Source organism: Giraffa tippelskirchi, chromosome 13, assembly GCF_054371585.1.
Source record: "Giraffa tippelskirchi isolate mGirTip1 chromosome 13, T2T-mGirTip1v1.2.pri, whole genome shotgun sequence".
NCBI lineage: Eukaryota > Metazoa > Chordata > Mammalia > Artiodactyla > Giraffidae > Giraffa > Giraffa tippelskirchi.
The window spans coordinates 21,751,427-21,766,017 of NC_137287.1; the positions used below are offsets into that span (position 1 = coordinate 21,751,427).

Genomic DNA, 14,591 nt, shown 5'->3' on the forward strand with positions numbered 1-14,591 from the left:
CTTGCTCACAACAGCCATGAAATATAATTTGAAAAATATGTAAAGAAATTTCCTTGTATGTAAAATATGTAAAAAAAAAACAAACCTGACCCCAGCACTGGCACATATAAACACTGGACAAATAGTAGTTATTATTATTGATGCTACTGTTGTTGCTATTGATATTATCATAACAAAGTCGTTGCCTTCATAGCTGCTCTTATTAAGTGAGTTGGGATCCCTTTCTTAGAAATTCCCTCCTCTCCCCTCCCATGGATGCCCCCTCCCCACGAGCCCTTCAAGTCGCCGAATCACCCTCTGCCCACTATCCTTTCTCCCTCCGGCACCCGCCGTCCCCCTTGTACCTTGCGCCCCTTCTCCAGGCAGCTCCCAGCGGCGAGTCCCTGCCCTCCCGCGCACCCCAGCGCCTGAGCAGTGTCCGCCCGTGTCCCCGGCGACGGGCCCCGCGGGGGTCTTCGTCCCTGCCGCCCGCGCCTCACCTGCGGTGCCCGGCTCCGCTGCTCGAGTCCAGCGCGCAGGCGGTCCCTGTGGCGGCCGGAGTGGAGACCGGGGCACCGAGCGCCGTGGGGGTCACAGTCTTGCAGCTGCAAGACGCCAACAAAAGCGCGCTCTCCCTCTCCCCTCTCCGAAAGAGCAGCGAGGAAAGAGGCTGAAGGGCTCTCCAAACACATCCACCAATTGCGTGTAGAGACTTTATTTGGATCTGAATTCAAACAAACTATTTTAAAAATGATGGAACAATTGGAGCAATGTGGTCGCTGGAGGTTTACTGGTTAGTTTTTTTACGTGTGACAACTGCAATATGATTCTTTTTTTAGAGTCCTTATCTTTTGCAGATACATATTTGCAAAGCTGAAACATGATGTCTGGGACTTACTTGGGAATAACGGGGACCAAGGAGTGGCAGGAATCTGGGTGAAATAAGACTGGTCCTGTGTTGATACTAGCTGCCTCCTGAGCAGGGGTTATTATTATCTATTTTCTTCTTTTTCATGTGCTTGGAATTTTCCATAATAAAATAGTAAAAAACAAACAAAAGAACTGTAAAGATATTCAGATACCTTGGTTAGTAAATGTGACCAAATATACAAAGGAGAAAAAAATCCTCAGGAGTAAAAAAAAAGTTTGTGCACTGAAATATTTAATGCAGTAGCACTGCATATAAATACAAAAGGAGAGTCAGGTAGGAAAAGATCCAACTCATGTTCCCATTAAGGAAATGGTTACATGAACTATAGTACATCAACTTCATGGGTTATACAGCTATTTGAATGGGTATGAACAAAGACTGTGCAATAGACACACAAGGAAATAATTTTATATCTAAAAAAGTCAAACATGAAGTCATATGTGTTTATGTAAGGGTTTCCCAGGTGGCTCAGTGATAAAGAATCTGGCTGCCAATGCAAGAGACACAGGTTCCATCCATGGGTTGAGTAGATCCCCTGGAGGAGGAAATGGCAACCCACTATGGCAATCTTGCCTGGAAAATTCCATAGACAGAGGAGCCTGGAAGGCTACAGTCCATGGGGTTACAAAGAGTCGGACACGATGAGCATGCACACATACAACATATATGCACTTGTATTAAAACAGGAAATACATTGAAGTGTTAAGTGGGCATGGTGGAATTCTGCATAACTATCTTTTCTGTCTTTTCTAAGCTCTATACAGTCAACAAAAACAAGACCAGGAGCTGACAGTGGCTCAGATCTTGAACTCTTTATTGCAAAATTCAGACGTACATTGAAGAAAGTAGGGAAAACCACTAGGCCATTCAGGTATGACCTAAATCAAATCCCTAACAATTATACAGTAGAAGTGACAAATAGATTGAAGGGATTAGATCTGATAGACACAGTGCCTGAAGAGCTATGGACAGAAGTTTGCAACATTGTACAGGAGGCAGTGATCAAAACCATCCCCAAGGAAAAGAAATGCACAAAGGCAAAATGGTTGTCTGAGGAGGGCTTACAAATAGCTGAGAAAAGAAGAGAAGCAAAAGGCAAAGGAGAAAAGGAAAGATATACCCATCTGAGTGCAGAGTTTCAAAGAATAGCAAGGAGAGATAAGAAAACTTTCTTCAGTGATCAATGCAAAAAAAAGAGGAAAACAATAGAATGGGCAAGACTAGAGATCTCATCAAGAAAATTAGAGATACCAAGGGAACATTTCCTGCAAAGATGGGCACAATAAAGGACAGAAACAGTATGGACCTAACAGAAGCAGAAGACATTAAGAAGAGGTGGCAAGAATACACAGAAGACCTATACAAAAAAAATCTTAATGACCCAGAGAATCACGATGGTGTGATAACTCATCTAGAGCCAGACATCCTGGAAGTCAAGTGAGCCCTAGGAAGCATCACTCCAAAGAAAGCTAGTGGAGGTAATGGAATTCCAACTGAGCTATTACAAACTCAAAGAAATGATGCTGTGAAAGTGCTGCCCTCAATATACCAGCAAATTTGGAAAACTCAGCAGAGGCCACAGGACTAGAAAAGGTCAGCTTTCATTCCAATCACAAAGAAAGGCAAAGCCAAAGAATGTTCGAACTACCACACAATTGCACTCATTTCACATGCTAGCAAAGTAATGCTCAAAATTCTCCAAGCCAGGCTTCAACAGTACGCGAACCGAGAATTTCCAGATGTTCAAGCTGGATTCAGAAAAGACACAGGAACCAGAAATCAAACCGCCAACATTCATTGGATCATAGAAAAAGCAAGAGAATTCCAGAAAAACATCCACTTTTGCTTCATTGACTATGCTAAAGCATTTGACTGTGTGGATCACAACCAACTGTGGAAAATTCAAGAGATGGGAAAACCAGACCACCTTACTTGCCTCCTGTGAAACCTGTATGCAGGTCAAGAAGCAACAGTTAGAACTGGACATGGAACAACAGACTGGTTCCAAATTGGGAAAGGATAACATCAAGGCTGTATAGTCACCTTGCTTATTTAACTTATATGCAGAGTACATGATGCGAAATGCCAGGCTGGATGAAGCACAAGCTAGAATCAACATTGACAGGAGAAATATCAATAACCTCAGATATACAGATGACACTGTCCTTATGGCAGAAAGCGAAGAGGAATTAAAGAGCCTTTTGATGAAGGTGCCTTTTCATACTGTTCATGGGGTTCTCAAGGCAAGAATACTGAAGTGGTTGCCATTCCCTTCTCCTATCACTTCATGGCAAATAGATGGGGAAACAGTGGAAACAGTGACAGACTTTATTCTTCCGGGCTCCAAAATCAGTGCAGATGGTTACTGCAGCCATGAAATTAAAAGACGCTTACTCCTTGGAGGAAAAGTTATGACCAACTTAGCTTATTAAAAAGCAGAGACATTACTTTGCCAACAAAGGTCCATCTAGTCAAAGCTATGGTTTTTCTAGTAGTTATGTACGGATGTGAGAGTTGGACCATAAAGAAGGCTGAACATTGAAGAACTGATGCTTTTGAACTGTGGTGTTGGAGAAGCCTCTTGAGAGTTCCTTGGACTGCAAGGAGATCCAGTGAGTCCATCCTAAAGGAAATCAGTCCTGAATACTCATTAGAAGGACTGATGCTGAAGCTGAAACGCCAATACTTTGGCCACCTGATGCGAAGAACTGACTCATTTGAAAAGACGCTGATGCTGGGAAATATTGAAACGGGAAAAGGGGAGGACAGAGGATGAGATGGTTGGATGGCATCACCAACTCAATGGACATAAGTTTGAGTCAACTCCAGGAGTTGGTGATGGACAGGGAGGCCTGGTGTGCTGCAGTTCATGGGGTCGCAAAGAGTTGGACATGACTCAGCGATTGAACTGAACTGAACTGATGAAGATGAAAGAGGAAGAGTGAAAAAGCTGACTTAAAACTCAACATTCAAAAAACTAAGAGCACGGCATTCAGTCCCATCACTTCATGGCAAATAGACAAGGAAACAATGGTAACAGTGACAGACTTTATTTTGTTGGGCTCCAAAATCACTGCAGATGGTGACTGCAGCCATGAAATTAAAAGATGCTTGCTCCTTGGAAGAAAAGCTATGACAAACCTAGACAGCATATTAAAAAGCAGAGACATTACTTTGCCAACAAAGGTCCATCTAGTCAAAGCTATGGTTTTTCTAGTAGTCATGTACGGATGTGAGAGTTGGACCATAAAGAACGCTGAGCATTGAAGAACTGATGCTGTTGAACTGTGGTGTTGGAGAAGCCTCTTGAGAGTTCCTTGGACTGCAAGGAGATCAAACCAGTCAACCCTAAAGGAAATCAGTCCTGAATATTAATTGGAAGAACTGATGCTGAAGCTCCAATACTTTGGCCACCTGATGCGAACAACCGACTCACTGGAAAAGACCCTGATGCTCAGAACGATTGAAGGCAGGAGGAGAAGGGGATGACAGAGGACGAGATGGTTGGATGGCATTGATGACTCGATGGACGTGAGTTTGAGCAAGCTCCGGGAGTTGGTGATGGACAGGGAAGTCCATGGGGTCCACACACAACTGAGCAATTGAACAAATCTTTTCTAATGAAAATATAATTTTGAACTCTAGAGATTTCCTTGCAATCCTTTACATTTAATGAAGCACATCTCAACGCCTGAAATTTTTTAAAAACTGAAATGTATAATGCTGACATTACTTTGTTGGTGGCAGAATTACATATACTCTTCAGAAATGACTGACTCCACTGCTCTGTTGCTCAGTTAATGGTTATTTATAAATATTATTAATATGTTATTTATAAATAGTTACAGTATTTATCAGCATCCTCAAAAACATCCTTTTATATCTAGGCTCCTCGTTTAATCCTTCAAACAAGAAGCTTACTTTCAAGTGCTAGATGATAGAAAATGTCTTCCATCTTTTGCCAATTTTTAATTTAGAAAATAGGTGTCTATGAGTTTCACATGATTCATCTTGGAAGAATAAAAGTATCTTTTATTGTCAAAATTTTTAATGTTAAAAATTTGTAAATGTGTATGTGTGGGCACATACATGTATGTAAAAAGTTCAGAAGGGTATATACCAAAATATTAATAGTGGTCCTCTAAGGGTTATGGTTCAGCTAAAATCTACTTGCATGTTATTTACACTTGTTTGTATTTCCTACTTTTTCTATAACAAACACGCTACTTACAATGCCAAAACCAGTAGTGCTTAATGATCAGTCACAGCCATCTTATAAAAAATAAATAATAAAAACAAGGTGGCAAAATCAAGTGTAGGGAAAACTGTTTTGTTCTGCTGAGTATAAAATGGACTGCCAACATATTCTCAAACATTTCAACTCTACCATTTGAAAAGTGTTGAGGGTTCCAAGTTTAAAACCAGTGTTCTGCATCTTGGTTCCTGGGTTTCTGCACCAAAAAAAAAAAAAACGATTTAGAGAACAAACTTATGGTTGCCGGTACACAATGCTCTATATAAAATGGATAACCAACAAAGACCTACTGTGACAGACTGTATAGTAAATGAAACTCAGCTCATTGTTATGCGGCAGCCTGGATGGGAGTTTGGGGGAGAACAGATACATGTATATGTATGGCTGACTCCCTTCACTATTCACCTGAAACTAACACAACATTGTTAATCGGCTATTTGTTGTTGTTCAATTGCTAAGTCGTGTCTGACTCTTTGTGACCCTATGGACACCGTGGACTGCAGCACACCAGGCTTCCTTGTCCTTCATTATCTCCCAGTTTGCTGAAACTCATGTCCATTGAGTCGGTGTACTGGCTATATCTGAATACAAAACAGTTTTAGAAAGTGAAAAAAGATGAAAATATAAAATAAAACCAATGTACTGTGTTGATTCCTGAACAGGATAGAAGAAAATAGCATTTGGGCATCCTATCTGTTCTTAATTATTTTCCACAACTTAAGAAATGCTGTGTATAAGACATTCCAGATTTACATGGTCATTTATTTGGGGTGTAAAGAGGGGACCTTTCCTTTTCATTTTATACTTACTGAAAGTAATTTTTAAATGGTCTTGTAACCCACTCCAGTACTCTTGCCTGGAAAATCCCATTGACGGAGGAGCCTGGTAGGCTACAGTCCATGGGGTCACGAAGAGTCGGACACAACTGAGCAACTTCACTTTCTCTTTTCACTTTCATGCATTGGAGAAGGAAATAGCAACCCACTCCAGTGTTCTTGCCTGGAGAATCCCAGGGACGGGGGAGCCTGGTGGGCTGCCATCTATGGGATTGCACAGAGTCGGACACGACTGAAGCGACTTAGCAGCAGTAGCAGCAGCAGTACAAAAAATAGACTAGTACTTAATTCATGTGAATACAGCATATTGATTCTAAAATCCAGAGGGAAATCTTAAGTTCTAGTTATGGAATAATAATTCTAATTCTCCAGAAGTATGAAATTTCATAATGGAAAAGTACTTTGGTATCAGGGTACACTGATTCCAATTCTTTGATATCAATATAGATAGCAAGCTACAAAGTACAGGTTACTCGTAAATGAAACCCAATGCCATACAAGTTGTACTATAAAAACAAATCACCAGAGAAATGCAAATCAAAACCACTATATACCACCTCACATCCACTGAATGGCTACTATCAAGAAAAATACAAAACAACAAATGTTAGGGAGGATGTGGAGAAATTAGAACCCTTGTGCACTGTTGGGGGGAATGTAAGATGGTGCAGCCATTGTGAAAAACAATACGGCAATTCCTCAAAAAATTAAACATAGAATTAGTGTCTGATCCAGAAATTCCACTTCTGGTATAGACCCAGAAGAAGTGAAAACAGCAACTCAAACAGATTATTCATACACCCATGTTCATAGTTGCATTATTCTCAATAACAAATAAAAGTAATGCAGGTGTCCATTGACAGATGAATGGATAAGCAAAAGACACAATGGAATATTATTCAGCATTAAAAAGGGAAGAAACTTTGACACATATTATAACACGGATGAACTTTGAGATTGTTGTGCTGAATGAAATAAACCAGTCACACACAAAATAACATTGTATGGTTCTACTTATATGAGGTACCTAGAATAGCCAAAATCAAAGAAAGTAGAATGGTGATTGCCAGGACTGGGGGTGGGGGAAGGGGGAAAGGAATAGGGAGTTAGTGTTAATGGCTACAGAGTTTCAGTTTTGCAAAATGTGAAAACAGTAAAAATGGATTATGGTGATGGTTGCACAATTTGAATGTACTAAATACCATGGAATTGAACACCTAAAAATGGTTAAGATGGTAAATTTCATATGATTTTACGATAAAAATTTGGAAGAAAAAGACAAATAATGGTACTGTATCAATAAACACGAAACAATGCTGAATTGGCTCCTAGAACAGAGAAAAAGGTCATTAACGGAAAAATGGGCAAAACTGCAGTAGTCAGTAGTTTACTTACTAACAGGGTACCGATGTTAGTTTCTTAGTTTAGACAAACATATTCAGTGGCTACTATGCAAGACAATGCTATGGGGGTTAAGGATATCCAGGCACTCTCTGTACTATCTTTGCAAGGTTTCTCAAAATCTAACATTATTTCAAAATAAAAGTCACAACTAAAAAGAAGTTAGAATCAACTCCTACATAGAAGACAGGAGTGCATATGTGCTCAGTTGTGTCTCACTCTTCACGACTGTATGGACTGTAGCCCACCAGGCTCCTCTGTCCATGGGACTTCCCAGGCAAGAAGACTGGAGTGGGTTGCCATTTTCTCCTGCAGGGGACCTTCTCGACCCAGGGATCGACACCATGTCTCCTGCCTCTCCTGCATTGGCAGGCGGGTTCTTTACCATTGAGCTACCTGGGAAGCCCACAAAGAAGACAAAGACAATACAAATATATTAGAACAGATAAAATAGACACCAAAATATGAACACCTATACAGATAACAGACATCCTGGAATGTGAAGTCAAGTGGGCCTTAGAAAGCATCACTACGAACAAAGCTAGTGGAGGTGATGGAATTCCAGCTGAACTATTTCATATCCTGAAAGATGATGCACTCGATATGCCAGCAAATCTGGAAAACTCAGCAGTGGCCACAGGACTGGAAAAGGTCAGTTTTCATTCCAGTCCCAAAGAAAGGCAATGCCAAAGAATGCTCAAACTACCGCACAACTGCACACATCTCACACACTAGTAAAGTAATGCTCAAAATTCTCCAAGCCAGGCTTCAGTAATACTTGAACCGTGAACTTCCGGATGTTCAAGCTGGTTTTAGAAAAGGCAGAAGAACCAGAGATCAAATTGCCAACATCTGCTGGATCATCGAAAAAGCAAGCGAGTTCCAGAAAAACATCTATTTTTGCTTTATTGACTATGCCAAAGCTTTTGACTGTGTGGATCACAATAAACTGTGGAAAATTCTGAAAGAGATGGGAATACAAACCACCTGACCTGCCTCTTGAGAAACCTGTATGCAGGTCAGGAAGCAACAGTTAGAACTGGACATGGAACAACAGACTGGTTCCAAATAGGAAAAGGAGTACGTCAAGGCTGTATATTGTCACCCTGCTTATTTAACTAAACACTGGGCTGGAAGAAGCACAAGCTGGAATCAAGATTGCCAGGAGAAATATCAATAACCTCAGATATGCAGATGACACTACCCTTATGGCAGAAAGTGAAGAGGAACTAAAAAGCCTCTTGATGAAAGTGAAAGAGGAGAGCGAAAAAGTTGGCTTAAAGCTCAACATTCAGAAAACTAAGATCATGGCATCTGGTCCCATCACTTCATGGGAAATAGATGGGGAAACAGTGGAAACAGTGACAGGCTTTATTTTTGGGGGCTCCAAAATCATTGCAGATGGTGATTGCAGCCATGAAATTAAAAAACGCGTACTCCTTGGAAGGAAAGTTATGACCAACCTAGATAGCATATTAAAAAGCAGAGACATTACTTTGCCAACAAAGGTCCATCTAATCAAGATTATGTTTTTCCAGTAGTCATGTATGGATGAGAGAGTTGGACAGTGAAGAAAGCTGAGCGCTGAAGAATTAATGCTTTTGAACTGTGGTGCTGAAGACTCTTGAGAGTCCCTTGGACTGCAGGGAGATTCAACCAGTCCATCCTAAAGGAGATCAGTCCTGGGTGTTCACTGGAAGTAGTGATGTTGAAGCTGAAACTCCAATACTTTGGCCACCTGATGTGAAGAGCTGACTCATTTGAAAAGACCCTGATGCTGGGAAAGATTGAGGGCAGGACAAGGGGACGACAGAGGATGAGATGGTTGGATGGCATCACCGACTCAATGGACATGGGTTTGGGTGGACTCCAGGAGTTGGTGATGGAGTGGGAGGCCTGGTGTGCTGCGATTCATGGGGTCGCACAGAGTCGGCTACGGCTGAGCGACTGAACTGATACAGATATCTACAAGAGATGTGAAATTATTTTTATTGTGTTGTTCACTGTTGCCTAGCTACTGTATTATCATACAATTGCAGAAGGGCAGGCTATTGAATTTTATATTGTAGTAATATTTCCTTCATGATACTGGGTGCATTTTTTCACTTAGATCTTGGCATGGATAGTGTGATCTTCCTTCTGCCAATTCATGATTTTATATCTTTGACAATTTGTTACTTGGTGAGCATACTGGTTGTTTCAAGTCAATGACAAGCCCAGTTGTGTGCTGAGCGGATTCCTAGGCAGCACAGCTCAGCCTGGACAGCCCCGGCTCAGTACACTGGCTTCCAGCTATAATACTGGTGCACTGGATATAAGCTTATTTGAGGAGTACTTAGGTATCTGCACAAACATGCTAAGTCACTTTAGCCACTGGAAGCCCATGTGGCTGGTACTGTAGCTTTTAGAGAAAAAAGATCATGAAATGCTTTTATCAGTAACTAAGCAGTGGGAAACAACTGGCAAAAACATCTTGCTTCATTATGAGTCTGCTTGAATACTCGGCTCCGAAGGGTAGATTTCAAAGTTAATGAAACATGTTGGAGCAGAACTAAGTGAAAACAAAGCTTTACTCAGAAAGATGACTTGAAACAACTAAGTTTTACTTTATTTCCCAGCCCAGCTGCTTTTCTGTTATAAGTCAATTACGTAAAAACTGATGTGACATAAGAGAAGGGTAGGAAATACACTGTCTCTCTCAACAGCTCTGCACAAGGGAGAAATGCCTAAGGCTAGTGTGTCTTCTTCCCTTCCATTTCTGACATCAGTGGCCTAAACACTCCAGGGGCTTACAGCTGCAGGTGCAAAGAGCTTTGACTCACAGGTGCAGCTTGCATTTCCTTTCTCTCTGACCTTTAAGGTCAACTGGTTAGCTTGCTTTGACTTCAAATAGAGGTCTTCTTAATTTCTCCAGTACACCCTTAACTTGATATCAAACACTTACACAAGGAATGGTGCAGACAAGAAGGCAGTTTATTGTATCAATACTTTGGGGAGAAAAAAGAAAAAACATGATTCCACTTAAGGGGAAATAAACAGTCATTGACACTCAGTAAGCAACACTGCCATCTAGTGGAATGATAATACACCACCAAGACTTTCAAGACCAGGCATGAAATGTGAGCGGATTTGTCGGTTTAAATTTTCACCAAAAAACAGCACTTTTGAGAAGCTGATTTTCAGAGAACCTCAGATTTTGAGAAAGTATTTGTCTTTAAAATGCATAAATGTATGTGCTTTCTCTATTTGGGGGGGAAGAGAAGGAGGTTTGTTTCTTTTTTTTCCAAATAGACGATCAAATTAATCCTCAATTTCAAAGTTAATGAAACACTTTGGAGCAACCTGCCTCTTCGAGCATCCGTCACTCTCGCACTCTTGTTCAGGAGTCTAAACAGCAACCCCTGATGATGACAGCTTATAAAGAAGCAAAACTCAACTGTACAAGAACTACATTGACTCATTTCCTCTATTTTTACAATCTAAGGTGCTAAGTATTTGCACTTCACTTATTTGAATTCCTGTAAAAAAAAGCATTAGAACGCACCAATAATGCTTTTGCATAAATCACATAACCCAACTCTTATTATGACTACACAATAATGGTGGAAGATACTGGTGTGAGGACATGGGGATGCTGTTCTTAATAATAAAGTCATTCTTCTCAAGGCTTTAATTCTCCTTTATACCCAGGTGCTGCAGTAAATGTGCTGATTTGATGACTTCTATGAGCATATAGATGAGAATATTTAATGAAACACCTGGCTGACAAAAGAAAGCTGTGAGAGTAACATATTGTTAATAGGCATGATCTCAAATTGGCATCTCTATTATTACTGAGATTTTAGATCCTGGGTTAAGTGCTCTGCTCTTTGGAACAGCCACAATGGTTATGAGCTCCTCGTTGCAACATTTCTGGATATATGGTTGGAGGCACTCACGGATTCTAGAATGCATGAGTCTGACATGGTTTCTCAAACCATACTCCTGGCAAACTATAAACTCAGTTCAGGATTTCGAGAAGAGATAAGTTCTGTGAAAGAGGTATACAAGGACAGAGTTAAGAAGCTGAATTACAACAATTTTAGGTTGTGTTCTTGTCTATAGACAAAACTGAATGTTTCAATTCTGAGAACCTGAGATTGTCCAGAAAAGCAAAATTCTGAGTGTAGGACACAAGTTACCACAAAGTCAGAACCCACTGCTCTGTGTTTCCAAAAAAAAAAATTATATATATATATATGAGTTGGGGAGTGAGGGTAGTCCCTGAAGTACATCTGAATGAGGCTGTTCTTTTGAGAGTTAGTCTGGATTGCTTGTATTCACCACAATTTGCAATAATCACCCCATCCCCAGTCTAAAGCCTTCCTTTACCACATATTCTAGTCTACTTCATCTTTCTTTCATATATGCTACTACTTGGGCACCCCTGAAGCAAAGCAATTAAAGATGTCTGGGAAGCCTTCTAGTAACTCCAACATGATGCCAAAGTCACCTCCAAAAAAAGTTTATTAGCATGATTAAAAACATTTTCTGGAATAATGACAGAATTTCTAAACATGAAAGAGGATCAGTGGCTATACTTTGTAACCAATATTTGCAACTGGAAAGACAGCTTTATTGCCCAGTCTTCATTTTATTACAAACAACCCACATTTACTGGTTCCCTGTGAAGTCATGACTATTGCTTTGGGAATGAGTCCCTACTGCAATTAAGTATAAAAAATATCTTCCATAATTGGAGTGTGACCTGCATTATTGAGTAAAGAGTTGATAAAAATCCTCAAAGAGTTGGTTTTTTTGTTTTTTAAAAAACGTTCCTTTTACACACTACAAAGCAATAATTAGTATTTTGGCTTTTAAAATTCCTACATGATATTTAGAATGGCAGTCCCCAAAGGTCCTCCCTTCACATAACTGAACTCGCAGACCCTCTTCCGGAGTGTACATTCTTGGGGTGGGCTCTGAAGACCTCAACCTCCATGTGTTTATACGGGTTTGAGAACAAAGACAGCATCATCCAGAACGTAGTAGTCATTATACATGTCGCCTTCACACAGGTATGGCAGTCTGGTGAAAGCTTCGATAACAAAACCAGCTTTTCTGAAAACTTCAGGCAGACTATTCACTTGTTCTTCCCAATTCTGTCCCTTGATTTCCAAAATTTCCGATGGTTTATCCCACTTGCCACCTACTAAAACAAAAACATGAAGTTAAATCCTTGAACAAACAGATTATTCAAAAGAGGGAAGAGGGGAAGAACAATATTTGCTAAGGACTTGCTATGTGCCAAGCACTGGATGCTTTGATGAATGATCTCCCAGGTGACCCAGTGGTAGGACAAAGAGGAAGTAGAGACTTAGGAAGACTGAAGAACGTACCCCAGCTTGCAAGGTTAATGAACACTGGGGCAGAATTAATCCCTCATTAAACCAGACCCAAAGCCCACACTACTACTTTCTCTGATAGTTTCTTGATATCACCCTCCCTTAGACTGACTGGTGTGTAATGGTTAGTAGGTTTGGAAAACTGCTTATTAAATACTGGAATATTGAAGCAGAGTGTAACAAAGTTTGAAAGAGTGCTTTGGATAAACGTAAGAAAATGCCACTAGTGTAGTAAAATTATGCCACATATTAACTAGAGAGGTTTATCAGGCTGAAAGTAAAAATAGGCTAACGGAGGATTTTAATTTCTAAAAACAGATCATTTGGTGTGCTTTTCAAGGGAGGTCAATCCACTCTAACTTTTCAGAAGAATTTCATACAAGTTAACCTCCAGAACCAGAGAGAGGATAACACACTAGAATGGATGAATCAACCTAGCATTTCTTAGGACAGTGACTGAAGTCTGTGTTACGTTAGTCATTTCCAAACCCATGAGCATCAGATGCCCAGGTACTGGGGGGCTAGAAAAAGTCTTCAGGTTCACATACATACCAAGCACTGACTACAGACGCGCACACGCACACACACATACAGTGGTATATATAAATCTGGGAGGTGCTTTCAGACGCAACAATGATGTAAAAGAAAAAAATACACAGTAATGTTAAAAGTATTACTAAATACAGATTGAGAATAACTTTCTGTAAATGACAAAATATATAATCAGCAGGTGCCAAGCATACAAACAGTACAGAGGAGAGGCTTTTCATGCTTTCCAGCAGCAAGCACCCCTCTTCCCCGTGGAAGGCAAAGCCTAGGGAAGTAGCTTCCCCCTCCTCTTTCTTGCAGCTCAGGCACTGGCTCATGACCTAAGTGCAGAAACACTTGCCTGAGACCTGGAATGAGGAGCGAGTGGCCCAGAGAAGTGGGGATGTGAGGCTCCTTCTCTGGGAAGGCAGAGCAGTGGTGTGAGTCCAAGCGGCTGGGGCAGCACGGAGTGGCACTGCTGACAGGCTGTGGTCCACGCCAAGGCAGCAATGCTTGCCGGCGGCAGTGTGCTCTTCAGATCAGCTTTATAGCAGATTTCGGGGCATGTGTCTTGCATGTAGACCCCAACACATGATTCTCCAGTCCTCCCAGGGACTCGCTGTGCTACCCTCAAATCCTTTCAATAAACTCCCTTTTGCTTATTAAGTCAGCCCAAGTCACTTTCTGCTGCTTACAAAGAATCTGACTGATGAAGCCCCCGAGGGACTAGGGTAGGGTTCTGGATGACAGAGATTCCACACATTTATTTCACAATAAAAGCGGTCGCACAAAACTGGGGCACAAGGGCTTCCCAGGTGACTTAGTGGTAAAGAATCTCCTGCCAATGCAGGAGACGCAGGTTCGTACCCTGGGTTGGGAAGATCCCCTAGAGAAGGAAATGGTAACCCACTCCTGTATTCTTGCCTGGGAAATTCCAGGGACAGAGGAGCCTGGCAGGTTATAGTCCAGGGGGTTGCAAAGACTTGGACATGACTTAGCAACTAAACAAAACTGGGGTACAATTAGTTAATGGCACCCAACTTATTTATTCATTGTTCACTGATTTTTCTCTTGTCTCTACATGAAGATGGACTTCCCAGGTGGCGCTAGTGGTAAAGAACCCATCTGCCAATGCAGAAGATGAAAGATACGTGAGTTCGATCCCTGGGTTGGGAAGATCCCCTGGAGGAGGGCATGGCAACCCACTCCAGTATTCTTGCCTGGAGAATCCCATGGACAGAGGAGCCTGGTAGGCTACAGTCCACAGAGTCGCAGCG

The 14,591-nt window shown here is 41.2% G+C and overlaps 2 protein-coding genes across 3 annotated transcripts in view; both read right to left on the reverse strand.

Annotated features, from left to right (window-relative positions):
• Positions 1–734, reverse strand: part of OTOA (otoancorin) — a 78,111-nt gene extending 77,377 nt beyond the window's left edge. Inside the window, exon 1 of the mRNA XM_081554541.1 lies at positions 480–734. The gene's annotated coding sequence lies outside the window, so the exon portion shown is untranslated. The remainder of the gene's footprint in view (positions 1–479) is intronic.
• Positions 735–10,354: 9,620 nt separating this feature from the next.
• Positions 10,355–14,591, reverse strand: part of METTL9 (methyltransferase 9, His-X-His N1(pi)-histidine) — a 46,351-nt gene continuing 42,114 nt past the window's right edge. The window contains exon 5 of one of the 2 annotated variants that reach the window (XM_081554548.1): positions 10,355–12,590. In XM_081554548.1, the coding sequence (XP_081410674.1) occupies positions 12,388–12,590 (203 nt within the window). In that variant the 3' untranslated portion in view covers positions 10,355–12,387. Of the gene's footprint in view, positions 12,594–14,591 lie in introns of both variants that reach the window. The other variant, XM_081554547.1, reaches the window with a different exon arrangement.